Below are 19407 nucleotides of genomic sequence, written 5' to 3'. Positions count from 1 at the left end.
TCTAATCAGTTGGAACAAAGAAAAAAAAGAAACACGCATATATATATATATATATATATATATATATATATATATATATATATGTGTTTTGAAAGCATCAAAATGTTTTTCAAACTAATCAAGATGAATTCCAAAAGAGGTCATAAAGAAATTCAATACAATTGGAAACCGATTAACAACTCAATAAAACACAAATGCGGGAATTGGGTCAAAGAGCATCATATTCGCCACGATAATTTAATTTTTTTTACATTTCTTTTTACTTTTAACAAAAACACTATTTTGAAAAGTCTTTACGTCACTTCCATTTCTTGATCCTATTTGTTGCACTGGGGGCGGTCGGGCAGGAACACATTTGCGCAAACGCGCTCTTCCTCCCCTGCATTGTTTTTGTGAACGTTCGTGTAACGGGGTCTGCGCAATGTGTACGCAAACACTCCCAACAGTGAGGTTGACGTTGCTCGGAGACGGTGCGGGATTAGCTGGTTAGCTAATTTGGCTAGCTGGCATCAGATAAACTGGGATTAAGGAGAAAACGTCGCTGATTTACCGCGAAGCAGAGTAAGACGAGGTATTTCATCCTCATGAATCAGATAAAAGGAAATGATTCCCGCTCTGTGTAAAGATAACCAGCTACCAGCAGGGAGTGTAATCCGAAAACCGGCTCTGTTAGCGAGCTAACGAGGCTGAGGTTGGCTTCCTATTCGCCAGCTTCTTGTTCGAATTTTCCCGTTCCACCTTAAATGGTGCAGCAGTTACATACTGGCACCTCAGACTGCTGCGCCATTTAAGGTGGAACGGGAAAATTCGAACAAGAAGCTGACTTCAGTTTATCGCTGTGTCAGCTAAACTGGTTAGCGAGGTAATTTTCCAGTGTCTCTGTTAAAGAGTAGCGTGCAGCGGTTTTAAAAGACTGAGTAGGTCGGTGGAATCGATTTACTGCTGCTCGGTCTTGTGTGTTATTTGCTACCGTCTATTCTGGAGGCGGTGCTAAACCCTGGGTGTTGTGTCTGTTTCTATACACAACACAGGACTAGTATGGTACTAATCTCTTAAAAAAGATGGTTCATCAAAGGGTCTTTACTTAAAGGCAGTGGTTCTGTTTGGAACCACGAGGTTAGATGCTTAAATGGTTCTTTGCATAGTGAAATTGTTCTTCAGATTGATGGAGAATGTGTGGTATATGGCTTTACATAGAACCTTTTTGAAAATGGTTCTGTATAGCACCAAAAATGACTTTGCTATTGTTGCAGTGTCAAGCTTGTAACAATAGAATAATCATTTTTGGTGCTATGTAGAGCCATTGTCTAAAAGGTTCTATGTAGAAACATATACAACACGTTCTCCATCAATCTGAGAACAATTTCATCATACGAAGAACCATTTAAGTACGAAATGGTTTCATATAGAGCTCATAATACTAAATAGAACCATTGCTTTTACTAAAATACCATCTAAGAACCATATTGTTAAGAGTGTACACCTATTTTCTGTCTAATGCCTCACTTCGTTTCTCTTTCACACTTAAAAATGTGTTCCTCCACAGTGCAGGGTCCATGGAGGAGCCAGGGGCTATTGAGGTTACTGTTAAAACTCTGGACTCACAGAGCAGGAGCTACACTGTCCGAGGAGAGGTGAGGTTAATAACATGGCCACTCAGTAACACACCTTGATTTATGAAACATGGTTAAGCATGCTGTCATTGGTTCTTTCTAAGATTTTCATCTTTGCTTAACGCATTGTAGCAAGGCTCAAACAAAAAAAGCAATAACAATTGCTGTGCCAAAAGAAGACGTGGAAATTTTTTAGATTTGTGGCTAAAAGACTGATTACCTTTCTCCTTCTCTCAGTGGACAGTGAAGGAGTTTAAAGAGCATATTGCCTCCTCAGTTGAGATCCCTGTGGATAAGCAGAGGCTGATATACCAGGGCAGGGTGCTGCAGGATGAGAGAACACTGACAGAATACAGTAAGTATTGCTACATATGTAGTAACTCTTTTCTGAACCGCAGTTCCCACTGCCCACTGTTTGCAATCAGGATTTATCTGGTGTTGTCAGGCTTTCGGACACTTGCATCTAATCCACAGTCCATGGCGTTGCAGTTGTAAGAATCTCTGATTCTGAAGAATGCAAGATTTGTGCATATAAAATGTTTTCACCCTTGGTCTTTCTCAGATGTTGATGGCAAAGTTATTCATCTTGTGGAGCGGGCCCCCCCTCAGACTACTCAGTCTGGCAGTGGTGGAAGTGCAGTTCCTGGCTCCTCGGGTGGAGCAGAGGGAGGATCCAGCTCTTCTCACTCCTCTACTTCCACCTCTCAAGGTGCTCCACATGACCGCAATGGCAACAGCTACGTCATGCTGGGCACTTTTAACCTTCCTGTCAATATCATGGACCCCCAACAGATACAGGTTACCACCTTTTATAAGCTTATGCCTTCTTCACATGAGAGACTTTGTTAGTGAGAGTGTGCATGTAGTTTTCGGACAGTTTATTGTCATGCTTGTGGTATAGTCACTAGGGATACACAGTGTATGGTTGCTCCAAACACACACTCAGCAATCTGACAAGTTATTATTTGTATTTATTTGTATTTTGACTTAAATAGCATGAGCCAGGCAACTGTGCTTTTGCTGTAATTGAATTCCGCTGAGACCCCTATGCTAAAATATCATTAACTGCTAAATAGTCAGTTGCTTTTTATTTGCTACTATAAAATGCCAATTTGGCCCGTTAAAGAGCAAATAATGTTATTTATATTATGATCTGGGTTAATAAAAAGTGCTGCAAATGTAGCCCACACGTTGTGAGCCTAAGGTTAAAAAAAGGATAATAGAAATCTGCTCCAGGCCAATTTGACTGTAAAAATATCAGAATCTGCCATAAAAATTCATGATCAGTTCATCTGTAGTAGTCACACAAGCATCAGACATGCTTCTTTAAAAAGTGCATATAAGATAAGTGGGCTTGTATCTTTTAATATAAAGAATGTTTGTGTCATCCTCTAGATGTCTGTGCAGCAGATGATGGCTGGTGTTGGGGAGGCTGGGAGGAACGCCAGAGTCAGCACCAGCACTGGGGTAAGCAGCTTGTCAAAAAGACTGTAGCATCTTGCTAAAATGCCCAATTCTCATATCTCCTTGTAGAGCTACTGTAAAATGTAGTTAAGTTTCAGTTGCCTGTACACAGATACACTCATTTTTGTCCTTTTTCTTTCAGTGACAAACACAGTCACTTTTATCAAAGAAAAAATTATTTCTTAATTCGCTGCAACTCAATACAGTTTCTAGTTTTGCAGCAACAGAAACTCAAACGTGTGTGTGTGTGTGTGTGTGTGTGTGTGTGGTTGGGTTGGGTTGCATTACAATGTTTATAGTTATAGGGATAAATTACATCACAAAATGCTTGATCAATTTAAATACTTGCCAGCTGCATGTTTGATTACAAAGAGAGCATATTTAGTCTTGTTTATTTGGATCTAGTGCAGCATTGTGTATAAAATGAATATAAAGCATTGGATTCATAGTTTTTGGTAGCTTTTCAAATGTGGAACTACTTTGTTCCAGCTCATTCAGTATAAAAGAAAGAAATATTGTGACTTATTATGTATCGAGAAAACTTCTTGAAGTGTCATGATATTACATTTTCACCATATCACCCAGCTCTGTGTGTGTATATGTGGCTCAAGTATTAGTATATTTGCTACCTGTGTTGGTGATGACACTGTTTCAGTTCATGATTAGAGCTTTAGGTAATGTGTGATGTTTCTCAATTACAGAGCAATGGATCTGTGGACGTACATATCAACTTGGACCAGTCAGTGCAGAGTGAACCGAGGATAAGGCTTCAGCTGGCTGAAAACCTGTTGCGAGAGACTCAGACGTTGATTCATAGATTGGAGGTATGGCCTTCTTGTTGCACCCAGCAATGTTTAACTATTTAAAATTAGTCTTGAGCCATTTCTGGTGGTTTCCAGACCAGGTTGTTTGAGTATACAAAAGTGTGTATACAAAAATGTATGTATTGAATCTTTGAATTCCTGATTCTTGTTTCAGGGTCAGCCAAGTGAAGCGTCTACCCAGCAGGGTGCTACAGCTTCGCAGTCGACTTCCACGGCCTCTTCGTCTTCAGCACAACAAATGGACACCTCCCCACCTCCAGCCCCTGCCTCTTCTTCCTCTACTTCGGCCTCCACACAAACAGAAGGACCTCCTCACTCTGGACCCAAGTAAGAAAAACCTCTCTGTTCCTGCATGTCATATTGTTGTCTAAAGGTTGCAGGATATTGATTTGTACAGTAGAATCTTACAGTAGTGTACATTGTACAGTAATTGTGCTATAACATTGTATGCAATTGTAATTATTGTAGCTTGGTAAACCAAAAGGTATAGAAAAGCTATAGCAGTTTTTCCCCTCTGTCTTTGCCTTCAGTCACCCAAGCCCATTGGAACTGGTGGAGGTTCTCTCAGAGGTGCGGAGAGTGGAGGAAAGACTCCGACCCTTTATGGAGAGAACTCACTCCATCCTAGGAGCAGCTAGTTTAGCTGATTACAACAACAATGTATGTGTTGTGCACGCCTCCTTTACAGTAATAATGCTTCAGTCACTGAAGTGCCATTTTATATAACATTTCTTTGAAGAAACAATGTTTTATTCAACTTGTAAATGTAAATATGTTTTCTGCCCTTTTGTTGTGACAGACACAAGAGCGTGAGGAAGATCAGCGCACCCTCAATATGGTTGGAGAATCTCTTCGTCTCCTAGGCAACACCTTGGTTGCTTTGAGTGATCTTCGATGCAATTTGGCTGCTCAGCCTCCTCGACACCTACATGTAGTTCGACCCATGTCCCACTACGCCTCCCCGCTTCTGCTGCAGAGTGGACTCCCCCATATACCAATACCGGTGAGCTTTTACTCTGTTTACATGCACAATAATGGTTCAGTAGTGGTCTAACTAAGACTGCTAGGATAACTAAAATATGGTCAGGTAAACAGCATGGTTCAGTTTTCATAGTCTGACTAAGTCTTAGTTGGCCTGTGTGAATCAAGGCGAATATATTCGATTTTTTAAAACAGATTAATGCGTGTAAATGCATCTCTCCACTGACTCACACACACAGCTTTTGCAGATTTTTTCTGCACTGTCACGTGTGATGACAGCTTTTTGACACCGAAAAACAAACACAAGGCACAAAAGGTGAGATGGGTGCACTTTTGAGAAAAGAAAGAGTTGTCCCTCATGTGAAAGATTTTTGTCAGAAATAGAAAGCATTTGATCAGGGTTTCAGCTCGCAGCCCACACAACCAACCACAAAAGCTCCCACGGCTAACAAAAAGATAAATGCAACCCGGTTTAAAATGCAAACAAATATAACACAGTAATCAATGTAGTCTATCAAATTTACTTGACTGTATAATCATGCAACATAATAAGCATTAAAAAAAATCTGGAATTGTTCTGCTTGTTAGCAGTCATGAATTCCATAAAAAAAGAGAAATGGTTAATATTGACTATGGCACTGACAATATACACGTAACAAGCTAACTGCTAACTATGTCAGTTCCGTTGGTCTTGCCGTAGGTCAAATAAATTAGCTTGACCCAAATGTGTTTTATTTTTGCAAGTAACTACCACAGTAATATGTGGTATATATACACACACACACACACACACACACACACAATTATGTTAAGTTGAATGTAAATATATTGTGGTGAAACAAACATGGCCTAATGCCATCTGGCAGTACCACCAAACTGCATTAGATATTTCAACAGAAGGAGAAAAATGAACAAATATTTTTTTTAAACAGGACATTTATATAGGGGTAAACTTAGGTATGTCCTGAAGGGCTGTTTTACATTTTAAAGTCTGATTATCCTTGCATGCATCCTGATTATCCTTGCATGCATGTAAACAAGGTTATAAATGGACTGACTTTTATGCAGCTCTTGTAAATATCTCGATTCAGACCAGTTTCTTAGACTAAACTGAGAACCTAGTCGTGTTATTGTGTGCATAACATAATTGTCGTTTCAAGGTGTTTTTCTTCCATGCTATGTGATTGGCATACCTGTTCTCAACAGATGAACATCGGCACCACTGTTACAATGACATCTAATGGCAGACAGGCGAGTGAGAGTCAGCCTCCAACATCTCAACCACATGGCCAATCAGAGGAGCAGGGTCAGGCACAGGCACCACCCTCTCCACCAAATGGAGTCAATCAGCAGCCTGGTCAGGGGGCTCCTCGAGTGATCAGAATTACTCATCAGACCATGGAGCCTGTGGTCATGATGCAGATGAACCTGGATGGTATGTCTTTGCCAGCTGTGTGTGCCTTCAGCTTAAACCCCAGTGTTTTTAGCACTGTATTTGAGTCCAGCTGTCCATTCCTGGTCTGTGAGAAACTCTATAGAGGGGAATGCTCTCAGACCCGGACTGGGGGGCAGTAGTGCAATGCTAGCCACTGATCTGTGCATTTTTGTGCAACAGATTCAGGCAGTGGAGCTCAGGCCCCAGGCCAACAGAATCCCAACGCTGCTGGACAGACTGGTCAGTGTCCACTGCTCCTCATAGTGAATACCAACTGCAAACATGCTGATGTTAATAGGTTTTAATGCAATCTATGGGGGCTGTGATCTCAGCTAGCAATTATGGCTTATTTCCAAGAAACCCATTTGCTGCTGTGTTGATTGTAGCAGTAGTACGCTGCACATCATGTGTAGGTTTCTCCCAATGTAGTAACATGCGTTTCCTCTTTAGTAGTTGTAGTTTTATTTTTAACACGTCTTCTCTTTTCTCCAAAGGTACCACTCCACCCATCCATATTCCAGGTTTGCCTCCGGAGTTCATGCAGGCCATTGTGCATCAGATCTCTCAACAGGCTGCTGCCATGGCTACTGCAGCTTCAGCTGGCCACCATGGGCAACAGGCTGGTGCTCCTGGCGCAACTGCCCAGAATGGAGAAGCCCCAGCCGCTCCTCCCCCTCCACAAGCCAGAGTAGTCATCACTCGGCCTTCCTTCTCTCCACGGATTCCCCAGCCTGCCGGCACTAGAGGGACTACCATCAACCTTCGGGCAACAGTGCCCCCCACAGCCAGCCAACAGCCTGGACAGGTGAGACATTATGGCTACATCCACATTACCAGGTTGAAGTGGCACAAATACTATTTTTTTGCCCTAATGTGACTCAGATCTGATGTTTTCAGGGCTGTGTGGACACGCAAATCTGATCCTTTCAAATCCGACCTGTGTGACTTTCATATGTGGTCCTAGATCAGATACCTGTCCGATTCGTGGCCATGCGACCTTAATGAGAACGCTCGATTCGGAATTCATGTGTTTTTTTTTGTTTTTTTTTCTACTGCGCTTGCACCAACAGAAACATTCAGCGTTACCATGGCAGCTTTAACAGAGGTTAAAGCCTGTAAATGGTGGAAAAGCAACACATATCACCTTTTTCGCCTTCTTCTCGCTCTAATAAAGAACAGATGAGAGCTGATCAGAGTTAATTATCTTCGCAGCAAAGGCTCATTCTGACCGTTAATTTGTTTGCTGATGATGCACGAGATGCACACGATTCATTATGTGACGTTACTGAGTAGGATGTGCGCATGCGGGTCATTTCAGGACGCCGGTTCGTTCACATTAATGACAGATTTGAGTCAATTACCTAAACTAGTGTGAATCATCGTGTCAGAGAGATCGGATTTGAGCAAAAAATCGGATTTGAGCAATGAGGCTTGTAATGTGAACGTAGCATATTATGAATACTTCTGGTTCATTTGGCTTTGATGTCTCTTCATTTGTAGTGCAACACCTCAAGTGAGCAATATTTTCTTTATCTATGGCTTTCTTCACAACTCTTCATTCTATCACTAGGGCAACCCTGTGGCTCCCTCTCCTCTCACTCAGATGGTGAGTGGTTTGGTCGGGCAGCTGTTAATGCCGATGCACACAGGTGAGATGCATTCCATAGGCAACTCCTGTCTAGGTTTCTCTAAAAGTCCTCACACTCCTGTAAATCAGTGTCTTAGTTTATGACGACCTGCATATCTGACATAGTACAGTGTTGTGTACCATTGAGTTGGGACAAATTGGCATGAAGTCAGTGCTATAAACTAACTGACACATTTTCTTCCTAGGTGATCAAATGTCTACTACCTCTTCCTCCCACTCATTCTCTTTCTCTACCTCTTCACCCTCCTCTGCATTTTCCTCCTCAAATGCTCCTCCCACGTCAGCCAGCACGTCTGGCCAGACATCCACTCACACCACCAGCACAGCCTCCGTGGGCCAGTCTCAGGAAGGAGGCACAGAGGGAAACCTAAGCCAGCTCCTAGGCTCTCTCTTGGGCGGTGCAGCTGGAGTAGGTGGGAATGTCTCTGGAGGCCCACCTTCCATCACTGTAACTGTGCCTGGTGTCCCTGCCTTCATCCAGGGCTTAACTGATTTCATCCAGGTCAGTAAAGTTTACCTCTAAATGCATGTAAACTCTACAAAAGAATCATCCTTGCTTGTATTTTCAAACAAACCCAGCATTTCATTGATATTTAATTTTTTTTCTCTAGGTTTTTCATTAGATTTTACTGCTTTTCTTTCTAGACCAATCAGCCTGTGTTCACTCCTCCAAACCAGCAGCCTCCGCCGCCTCCTGCTGCTCCTTCTGGCCCCTCACCATCACCCCCAAACCCTCCTCAGCCCCCCAGTGGAGCAGAGGAGACACTGAGCCCTGAGCTGTTCACGGGTATTGTGCAAGGTGTGCTGTCCACCATGATGGGCTCTCTGGGGGCTGGCCAGGGCAACAGTGAAAGCATTGCCCAGTTCATCCAGAGGCTGTCCCAGACCAGCAATCTCTTCACACCTGGGACTGGCGATGCAGTGGGTAAGTAGTTGTGAGTGGAATTCGAGCTAAGTACATGTTGTCCAAAGTCCAAAGTCTTAGTGGTAGGGCCAGGTTCAGAGTGTAACAGTTATTAAAGAGAAACTGCACAATATGAACTAAATCAGATATGTTGCATCATTTTAAAGAATCAGCAGCCATTATATTTAGATGTGCTGATCAGGCGCTATTGATTAGGTGGGTCTGGGACAGTTTTGTTAGCTTTTGGTTTCATATGAGTCTTCTTATGTTCCTCTTGTCTCTGCGGCAGGCTTTTTTGGAGACCTGTTGTCTCTGGTCTGTCAGAGTTTCTCCATGGTGGACATGGTGCTGTTGCTACATGGCAATCCTCAGCCTCTGAGTCGTATCCAGCCCGAACTTACAGCCTTCTTCACTGAGCACTACCTACAGGGCCGAGAGCCCACTGATGCCAACATTGCCGTAAGTCTGTCCAGTGAACATGCACGAATACTGCTGAGCGGTAGTATTTGCCTCTTTTTTCAGACTTTTTTTCGCAGTCTGCACAAATCACTCAGCCCGGTTATTTGTGGGGGGGGCTGGAAACCAAAATAATAACAACCATGGTAAAGGGATTGTTGGAGAAAAAAATCATCAGCAAATATTGTCTGAGATTACTGTTCACCACCACTACGGCTAGGTTTGGAGCAGCATCTCCGTGAATATTGTGGCTGCTTTCTCCTTTGTGCTGGAAATGACCACTTGCATTCTGTTTGGACCAAGAAAAAACAGGAGGGAGTACAGGGCTAAGAAAAGCCCCAAAATCAATTTCTTGATTGAAAAATATTTTTTGTTCTTTGTTCTTTCTTTTTTTCTGTACAAATTTATGCAGCAACAACTACAGCTAAAGCTCCAGTTTGGCTCCAGTTTTGAAAGACACTTCTCGTGTGTTTTTTTTTTCTTTCTTTCATCAAGCAGTGAGATGATAATGCGTGAGCCTCATCTGCAGTCACATGTGCAATCAAGTGTGTACACCGCTATGTCTGCAAACAACCCAGCTGCAAGCCAGAAAATGTTGGGTAGTGTTGGCAGTATATGATTCTGACATTTTGAAAGTCATTTACATGCCCTGGGTAAAGTTTATAGAAGAGGAAGACCTTTTTTCAGACATTTGCCGAGGCTTGTGCTGCCTATGAATGTAGAAGAGATGTAGAGCTCTTGTTGTTTGAGGGAAGGTGTCACTGATTGGGTCGCATACTTTTCTTAACACAAAATCATTCAAAACCCTAAATATACTTTGAGTCATGACACATAATAAAAGCACTGTCTCATTTATTATCTATTGGTTTAATTGAGGGTTTTAATGTTCCCCTGTAGACTGCTGCTGAAGATCTCATCAATGGGCTGGAGGAGTATATCGCTGAGAGCTTTGTAAGTCTGTATTTAACACATGCAGGTATTGTCATTTCAAACCATGAACTCAGTAACCCTGATGTTTTCTGTGGCCTGTGTGTTTCAGTCTGCAGTTACAGTGCGAGAGGGGGTGGACATCATCCAGACTAACATGTCCTTCCTCAGACAGCAGTTCACACAGATGGCAACACACATACTCCGCTGTACAGGTACATACTGTTCTATCCACAGCAGTGTTCTTGTTAGGGCTGAAAGATTCATTGTTTTTATATCAAAATTGCAATTTCAAATCGCAAGAGCTACAATGTTTATCATAGTTTAGATTATCAGGAGTGTTGTGTTAACAAATTTTAAGTGGGGAAAGTTAACCTAGTAACACAGAACTTAGATGAGTCAGACCAAACAAGAAGCAACCAAATGTGACATCACAGCCACAACTAACTGGCAGTCTGGCACAATACATAATACTAATTCATTGTTAAAGCTAAAAGTCTGAAGAACTGGATTTGCTGGTGATCTTGGCCAATAAAAACAGGGCTTGATCTTATTTCATAGAAAACAATCGCAATTTGGATCACAATCACAATATTGGTAAATAAATTGCAATTAGATATTTTCTCCAAATCGTTCAGCCCTAGTTCACTTATTTTGGAGTGAAGTATTTTGTGCTTGAATGACTATTTTCTCTTTTTCCAGATCACACCTTTGGTCCTCGTTTGCTGTTTCTGTGCACTCAGGGTCTGTTTGAATGTCTCGCCCTCAATCTGTACTGTTTAAGAGGAGAGCAGAGGGCTCTTACTGCAGTTATCAACCACCGAATTGTTAGTTTACACTCTTTATACTCTTGATAATGTCTTAAATATACATAATTGATTTTCTTTTAAATGTCTAAGCATTAGCAGTCAGAGTGTAGTTAATTTTCCTTAAGTGTACAGTATTGTACAAAAGTCAGCGACCACCCTGTATTACATAAATACAAGTTATTCAGTTTTCAGAAAACATACATTAAACAGAAATTACACAGAAGCCTTAACGACTAAATGTAATCATCAGCAATGCAATCAGCTCTTTCAGCATGTAGTGTGTCCACCCTCTGCCTTTATTACAATGTCCGTTCGTTTCAAGACTTGCTTTCAGTTTTTCAAAGAAATCTGTAGGGGTATTTTTCCACACCTCCATATGTTTAGTCTTAGACGTCAGTTGCGTTTTCTGCTTTTCATGATATAAGTCAGGGGTGTCAAACTCAACCACTAAAAGGGCCATATAAAAAAATCTCAGCAAATCTGTGGGCAAGCTAGGTTTTATTTCATTTTTACTTAACATTTTGACTTCACCCAAAGGGGCCATTGTTTATTCAAAATATGCCCAAACTGCAACAGCTAAACAGACATTGAATACTTAAAAGTAATTCTAAATAAAATAAATTGTTTCACGTAGTTTTTTAAAACTGCCTGTTTGCTTGAAGTAGACACCAGGCATCTTTTTTTCCTGTGTAAGTGCTGGATCGTAGATTGTTGTTGGTGAAAGAGGGTCGGAACGCACATTTTGTTTGTAGTGCTTACTGGGAACTGTAGTGCATCTCAGGGTGAAACGGGCTAGTAATAATAAAAAATTAAAATAATTTTGCGGTCCGAATAGGATTGTGCCATGGGCCTGACTTGGCCCGCGTGCCTTGTGTTTGACATATGGGATATAAGTAATCCCAAACACATTCAGTGATGTTGAGGTCTGGACAGTCCCTTGTTTTGGACTCCAGCAGCTTCTTTGTTTGATTTGCAAATGTTATTCTTTGTTATCTATTTCCTTTTCTCGGTAAAGGCTGCTTGACAGCTACCCATCCTTTCAGACTCATAGCGTTGAGTTGTCTTCTCACAGTGGAAGGATGGACCGAAATACCTGTGGATTTTTTCAGATCTGAATCAAGATTGGAGCTTAATTTTCTCCTCTCTGTCAAAGATGAAAGTTTTAAGTGGTGTTTATCTGATGGGGACAGTTTTGGTGGTCTACCAGGTCAGTTGTTAGGAGTCCCATTTTCTCTACATCTTGTAATCATTTTTGAACCTTTGGAGTTTTGGAAACTCCTGTTTTTTTACTTATTTTCTTTTGATGTTCTTCTTTGTGCAAGTGGATTTTCCTTCATCAGAAATGTCTCCTGACAATTGAATTACTTGTACTATAGGGAATGGTAGTTAAGTGATTAATGGGTGGTCTCTGACTTTTGCACAGTTCTGGATTTCTCTGTTTTAAACTGAAGACACATGTTGATAAAACTTGTCCTTCGGTGTGTGTGCATGTGTGTACAGAGGAGGATGTCTGCAGAGGTGAATCCCAGTCTAGTGAACTGGCTGACCAGTATGATGTCTATGAGGCTCCATGTGATCTTAGACCATAACCCAGTCACCGAGAACCAGATCCAGCATTATGTTATCTATACACAGGTCAGCTTCTAATATGAATGCCCCCCTCAAAACGTATATAACCATTTAAGTGCATCTTTGTATACATATTTTGATGAAAATATCTATAAATCTGTTTCGTATTGTTTATTTCTAGCCCAACTCTGCTGTGAGAGTGGAATCAGATAGCCAAGCAGTTCAGCAGACTGAGAGCCAGAATGTGGAGGTGAGCACCTAAATGTTAAGAGCTTTCATTTGATTAGTAGTGCTTTTTATAGCTGGAAATACATGATTGATTTGACAAGTGTACAGCTAAATGAATTGCTCTTGTTTAGAAGGCCACAATCATGATGAATCATGCAGACATGAAGCATTTTTCTGCCATATACTGTGCTCTATCCCCTGAGTAAACGTTCTTTAAGAAAAGAGTGTCAATAGTTGGCCTGAAATACTGGGACGATGCTCTTTTAAATGGCTCTATTGTGTGGCATTGCCCCACAGATTTCCATAAGATGTCGATAGTCAGTATTTTCTTGATTATAACTAGCTCAGTTTGCAACATCCAGCAAATAATGATGAAAGTGGAGACTGTACAGTCTCAATTTTTTTCCCTGAGCACAAGAAAATGTAAGCGCACCATCCATAAATAGTAGTAGATTTTCTGCTACTAGAAACATTTAATGAGTGTATCAGTATATCAAGGTGCTACCTTTTGATATACTAGTATTTGATATTCATATGTTTTCACAATGTATATAACACAAAGTGTAACCTTAAATCTTAGTAATATTAAGTTTTGGTTCAGATTCCAACTTCTCTGTCACTGAGTATTTTCCCATAAGCCATTTAAAGCAGGATTGTCCAATCTTATCCACAAAGGGCCGCTGTGGCTTCATGTTTTCATTCCAACAATTGCACCAAAAAGCACATATTACCATACAAAACAGTGCATGAAGTAGTACACTACAAATAATGGTGCAGTAGTGCAGTATGTATAGTATGGTAGCATGCAGGTAGCGGGTGTGGACTCTCATTGGAAGACTGAGATTAATTGATTAAAGTGGAATCAGGTGTGTTCCTCCTTGATTGGAATGAAAACCTATAGCTACACTGGCACTTTGCAGATAAAATTGCACCCCTCTGATTTAAAGGGCCCACATAATGGAAAACTGAGGTTTATGTAGAATGTAAATGTTGTTTAAGTTTCAAAACCTACAATTCAATCCTGCAGTCCATTATGAGAACTAAGCTGTAAAAGCAGCCCATTTTAAATTGTGTTTTTGTGATCTCACAAAAACCAACATATTTACATATATACATCTAGTTAGCTCACAGCAGATTAACCCCTCCTGTTCACAGTGAAATTAAAATGAGAGTGAATGAAGCACAATTCAGAGCAAGCAGTCAGAACAGAGCTCACTTACACACATTGGTCCTAAAGACACAATAGCAAAAACAACATGTTTAATTCTAAGGGAAAAAGTGAAGTTGGAAACCATCATGTAAAAAATGAATTATGGCTGATTATGACTGGACATAAAATCGCAAACAATATATGTGAACCACAGGAAAAATAGTAAAATACAAGAAAAATGTAGGATACTGCCCCTTTTACACTAGCAAGTGTCCAGTGTTGACATGCTCATGAAAGGTTTTCCCACTTCACAAGATTATAGGAGAATACATCAGTTTTAGCCAACACTAATATATAGCCTGGTATCTGTCTTTGATTATGCTGGACAACCTCGCATCTGGATGTCATACACTGTTGCACTATGAAGCCACTTAATTATTTTATGCTGGACAAGCTCATGTCTGGATGTCATATACTGTTGCACTGTTGCATAGTTACATCAACACTTTAACTGCTAGTGATATATTTACCTTGTGATGTGTTGATAAATATGGGTCCAGTTTCTGTATGTGTGTTGTGTTGTATGTATTGAATTGTGTAATTGTGATTCTTCACTGTGACTTATAGATGGAAGAAGGTCTGTCTCCAGCTCCTGCCACCACTGCAGAGGAGGCCATGGCATCTTCAGGAGAAAGTGCCGATAATAGAGAACCAGCCGTAGATCTCACCCCCCCTCACAGGCCCTTGTCAGGGGAGACACGAGGACCAGCTGGAATGGCAGCTGCTGGGAGGGAGGACTCTGGTGCGGAGGCGGAGCCATGGGCAGCGTCTGTACCACCTGTAAGCATGTCACTGATTATTTCTCCTATCATACTTTTGAATGGAATTCTCGTATAATGCCTAAGCCGGCTGCATACCTCAAATGAAGAGATTTCTAAGCAGAAGGATGTCTTATTAGTAAGAAATACAGTTGTTTTGAGTGTGTATGGTGTGGTTTGTGCGGGACCCCAGTAGGAACTCCTAAATGCCATGTCTTTTGTTAGAGACCTCACCCTATCTACATTTGGTCCAAATAAGACAAATGCATGGAGCACTGCATGTAGAATTAGAGTTCTACTTACAGATTTCGATACATGCAGCATCTCATGTAATAGTAAAAGATATTAGGAGTTCTTTTGAGTGTATATATGACTCAGTGTTTGATATAATTATTTTTTTTTTTATTAGTTCCTTTGTTGTTTGAAGTGTACAGCCACCTTAATACCTGATATTGTACTGAATGACTGACAAAATGGCGTGCATGTGTGTTTTTAGGAGTGGGTGCCCATCATTAGGCATGACATGCTGTCTCAGAGGAAAATGAAGGCTCAGCCTCCACTTTCCGATGCTTACCTTCAAGGAATGCCTGCCAAGAGGAGGAAGGTTGGTGCTTTGTTTATCTTTGTATGCAATAAATTACCTTTTGAAGTAGGGTCAGGAAATCATATAATGGAATATTTAATGTTGTAAAGGCAGACACGACTTCAGTATGTGTGTGTTTCATTGTCATACTGCTCTTTGCTGTGCTTGATAGACTGCTCAAGGTGAGGGACCACACCTTTCTCTCTCTGAGGCTGTGAGTCGTGCTGCCAGATCAGTAGGAGTGCGCCCTGTCACTAATCCAGACAGCCTGCAGGGGGAGCTGGAAGCACCAGAACTGCAGGAGGCCTATACACAACAGGTGACAAGGGATCCAAATACAACTTATATTTTACCTCTACTTTGCTTTCTGAATAGCTTTAGTGGCAGTTTATTTTACTTTTGTCTTTTTGACATAAACTTTATCAAACTAATGTGTTTATTTATATCAATACCAGTGGTGGACAGTAACAAAGTAAATGTAATTACTGTACCTAAGTAGTTTTTTTTGTGTATCTTTACTGAAGTATTTCCATTTTGGGTGACTTTTTACTTTCACTCCACTACATTTCAAAGTCAAATATCTTACTTTTTACTCCACTACATTATGCAAAATCTGTCGTTCTTTTTATCTTATGTGTGTATAAAAACGTAACATTTCAAATACAAAACGAAAGAAGCACGAAGCAAGAACACCAATCAGGGTACAGCGCCAGGGTAATAAACCACAATAGAGAAATATGACTGGCATGTTTCTTTTTTCTGAATTTGTACAAAAACTCTTTCATTTTATAGTAAATTTGTTTTATGAACAGAGACCTGCAGATGCAATATAGTAAAGGAAAACTCATTTGTGAACCTGTGTTTAAAGTTTTTACTAAACTTAAACTTGTTTAAATTTAAACTCATTTTTATTTAAATTAAGTTGCAAATAAATCTTAAACTGAAACTTTGCCTGTTTGCAAAAAGTTATTTCAGAGCCACTCGGAACTTGTTTGCCTTCAGTGTTTTGTGCTTATGATAATTTTAATAGACATCAGCGTCAGACTAATTAATGACATTCTATTAAAAGATTGGTTTAGGAAGAGTGACACTGGAGTATTTTCACCAAAATGAGTTGATGAAGCGAGAGCCTTGTACAAAAACAGTAATAGGACATCAGAGTCATAATTAATCTTTTACTTTTGATACTTTAGTACATTTAGGCAAATACTTTTGTACTTTTACTCAAGTGGAGGTCTAAAGGGAGGAACTTCTACTTTTACTAGAGTAATATTTTATCTTGGGTATCTCTACTTTAACTTAAGTACATGATTTGTGTACTTCGTCCACCACTGATCAATACACAAAATTGATTTTACACAAAAGTTTTATTCCATACAATAAATTTTCCTGATACAGCAAAAATAAGAAGTTGCTATATCATATGTTTACATGCATGTGCACTAGAGGGATAATGACATGCATATGTTCAGGTCTAGGTCTGATACCATTTTCAATTCTGAGATCAAGATACAATTCTGTTTTTAATAGTTTGCATGTTACAATGTTAAGGATTCTAAGGGCTTACGAGTGGCGCAACTGTCTGTCTTAGCATCAGCGTTAAGACAGTGATTCCAAACTTTTTAATAGTCGTATATGAGTGATGAGTTTCTAAAAAGATTTGTCTTTGTCTTCTTAGGTTAAGAATGACTTGAAAAAAAGAGTTAATGAAGATCCAGACTACAACTCTCAACGTTTCCCCAACACACACAAGGCTTTTTCAGAGAACTCCTAATGTCCAAGTACATCATTACCAATTCAAATGTTCCAGTGATTTCTTAGTGACTCTACATATACCGATCAACCACCTTGTAGATGTAAAGTCAGAGAAAATAGCTCATCTGTTGCTGCAGTTTGTGTTGGTCATCCTCTAGTCCTTCATCAGTGGTCAAAGGACGCTGCCCACAGGACGCTTTTGGCTGGATGGTTTTGGTTGGTGGACTATTCTCAGTCCAGCAGAGACACTGAGGTGTTTAAAAACTCCAACGGGACTGATGTGTCTGTGATCCACTCATACTGTGAGGGTCCTGACCATTGAAGAACAGGGTAAAAGGGGGCCAACAAAGTATACAGAGAAACAGATGAACTAGTCTGTAGAACTACAGAGTGCTCCTCTGTGGTAAGTGGAGGTGAGAAAATGGACAATGAGTGTAGAAACAAGAAGGTGGTCTTAATGTTATGGCTGATCGGTGTATAGTGAACCAGCGAATCAGACAGGCAATGGAGAAGCTGGATTCTGCTGTGAAGGGGACTCCTCTTTGTACTCTTCACTTGGTGTGCAATAGCCATTGATGCCCATTTGTCGTGAACCGTATCTAATCTACTCTGTAGACCATGTTTTTGGGACCAGATGTCTCACATCCAGATTCATTCTTTAATGAACTTATGTATATCTTTAAGGCTTCCTTTGTAATGTCTGTTGTAAATTAGGTTGTATATTGTTGTAATGACTTGTTTTTAATAGTGGCAATATTAGCAGCTACAATACAACGTTACTATCATGCATACATGAAATAAATGTGTCCTTTGTTCATTTCAGGCAGAACAGTAGTCACCTGAAGAGGTCCAAGTGCTTGTTTTTTTTTTCAGAAGAATAGGTTGCACGATGTAAATCACAGCTGTAACTGATTTATCTGTAACCGTCATGTGTAACTAGCTTCATCACCCTGTGTCCCCTTGCTTAACTCTCCCTGGCACAGCAACTACCGTTTTCCTTCCTTTTGTAATTTAAAACTATTAAACTATCTGCTGCTTGTGAATGCGACTGTTCTGCAATAAAACATAATCCCAAATATCTTAACATTTTGACATCATCTGTTTGAAGTAACAGTATAAACTCTGCAGATTTTTTTTTTTCCATCTGTAAAACTCATCTCAGTGTTTTGAGTAACTTCATCTCATAAACTACACTGCTTAACGTTACTATTCATTGAAGGAAAACTTTCCTCATTTCAGATTTTTTTTAACTTTTTTTTGTGAAGAGTGAGCTTCTATAGTAAGGCATGGTACAGTCACAACCACATAAACAGTTCAATATCACATCGTCAGGTTTTTGTGTTAATATGTATTTCATGTATTCCTCGAATTTCATACAATCATTATTGACCTAGCTTAGCTTGACAGCTAGTATTACAGCTGTATGGGCATGTGGAGCAGTTGAATAGCCTGAAGTGACTTAGAACATTACATGTGTTCTGTTGTTCATCAAGCCTTACAATACAATGGATGTACTAGCACAACAAAGTGTTAGTGGTACTTGATAAAATTGAATGTTTTTTGTTCCATGTCCAGCAGAAAAGAATGGGAGGCTTTTTTGTGTTCTATGTTAGAAGCACACCTTTTACCAAAAAATGTCTTTAAATTGCTACAAATGAAGCATTTATCTATTTAAAAACATTGTAGTGTTCCTTGAATGCAGGTGGTTTTCTTGAAATGTCTAAACCGGGGTATTCTGTTCTGGTCCTGGAGGGCCAGAGTCCAGCACAGTTTTGGTGATTTTTTCCTGTTCAAATGCACCTGGTCAACACATAAGTCATTCAGAGTGGTCTTACGTGAAATGGTTCATTGTAGAGAAATGTACCAACTTGGATCTCTTAGTGAACGTACGTGTCTCCTGAGTTTTTATATGTAAAGTTGATAATGCTAAAATAGTGGTAAATCTGTAAAAACAATGGTCTGTGTTTATTTCAAATTAGGCCAATATCTGATCTTGGGTATCATAAAACCATGTCTCAGGCAACAGGCAGCATATTCGTAACCATTTCATGTCTTAACTTTCTGTTTTTAGAGTTTTGAGGCGTTAAACTCTTCAGACGTCTGGTTCCTATCACCACCACACTGTTAAAATAAAGGTTCTATGCAGGTACTTTTTTGTTCATCAGGGTGAATGACTTTGTTTACATCTTAAGATTCAACTATGCAAAAAAAATTCAGTGGAATTCCCCTTTAACTGATAGGTG

General features: G+C 40.2%; 1 protein-coding gene across 5 annotated transcripts; it reads left to right on the top strand.

Moving 5' to 3' along the window:
• Positions 1-448: 448 nt before the first annotated feature.
• Positions 449-18240, top strand: bag6l (BCL2 associated athanogene 6, like). 5 transcript variants are annotated; one of them, XM_036566228.1, is made up of 25 exons: positions 449-561; positions 1547-1634; positions 1851-1968; positions 2176-2411; positions 3009-3080; positions 3779-3901; positions 4056-4228; positions 4432-4561; positions 4701-4904; positions 6089-6317; positions 6498-6557; positions 6812-7122; positions 7888-7966; positions 8151-8467; positions 8611-8890; positions 9159-9328; positions 10223-10276; positions 10365-10467; positions 10955-11079; positions 12562-12696; positions 12812-12880; positions 14636-14848; positions 15323-15430; positions 15582-15728; positions 17088-18240. In XM_036566228.1, exons 2-25 carry the CDS (start codon positions 1557-1559, stop codon positions 17181-17183), a joined length of 3630 nt encoding a protein of 1209 aa, XP_036422121.1. In that variant the 5' UTR covers positions 449-561; positions 1547-1556; the 3' UTR covers positions 17184-18240. The 5 variants fall into 5 exon arrangements, with proteins under 5 accessions (XP_036422121.1, XP_036422124.1, XP_036422120.1 ...); XM_036566231.1 differs by having other exon boundaries at positions 458-571; positions 8250-8467; XM_036566227.1 differs by having other exon boundaries at positions 458-571.
• Positions 18241-19407: the final 1167 nt, after the last annotated feature.

Source organism: Colossoma macropomum, unplaced genomic scaffold (assembly GCF_904425465.1).
Source record: "Colossoma macropomum unplaced genomic scaffold, Colossoma_macropomum, whole genome shotgun sequence".
Classification (NCBI taxonomy): Eukaryota; Metazoa; Chordata; class Actinopteri; order Characiformes; family Serrasalmidae; genus Colossoma; species Colossoma macropomum.
Note: the sequence above shows the minus strand (reverse complement) of the source record. Positions and strands in the feature narration are given on the sequence as shown.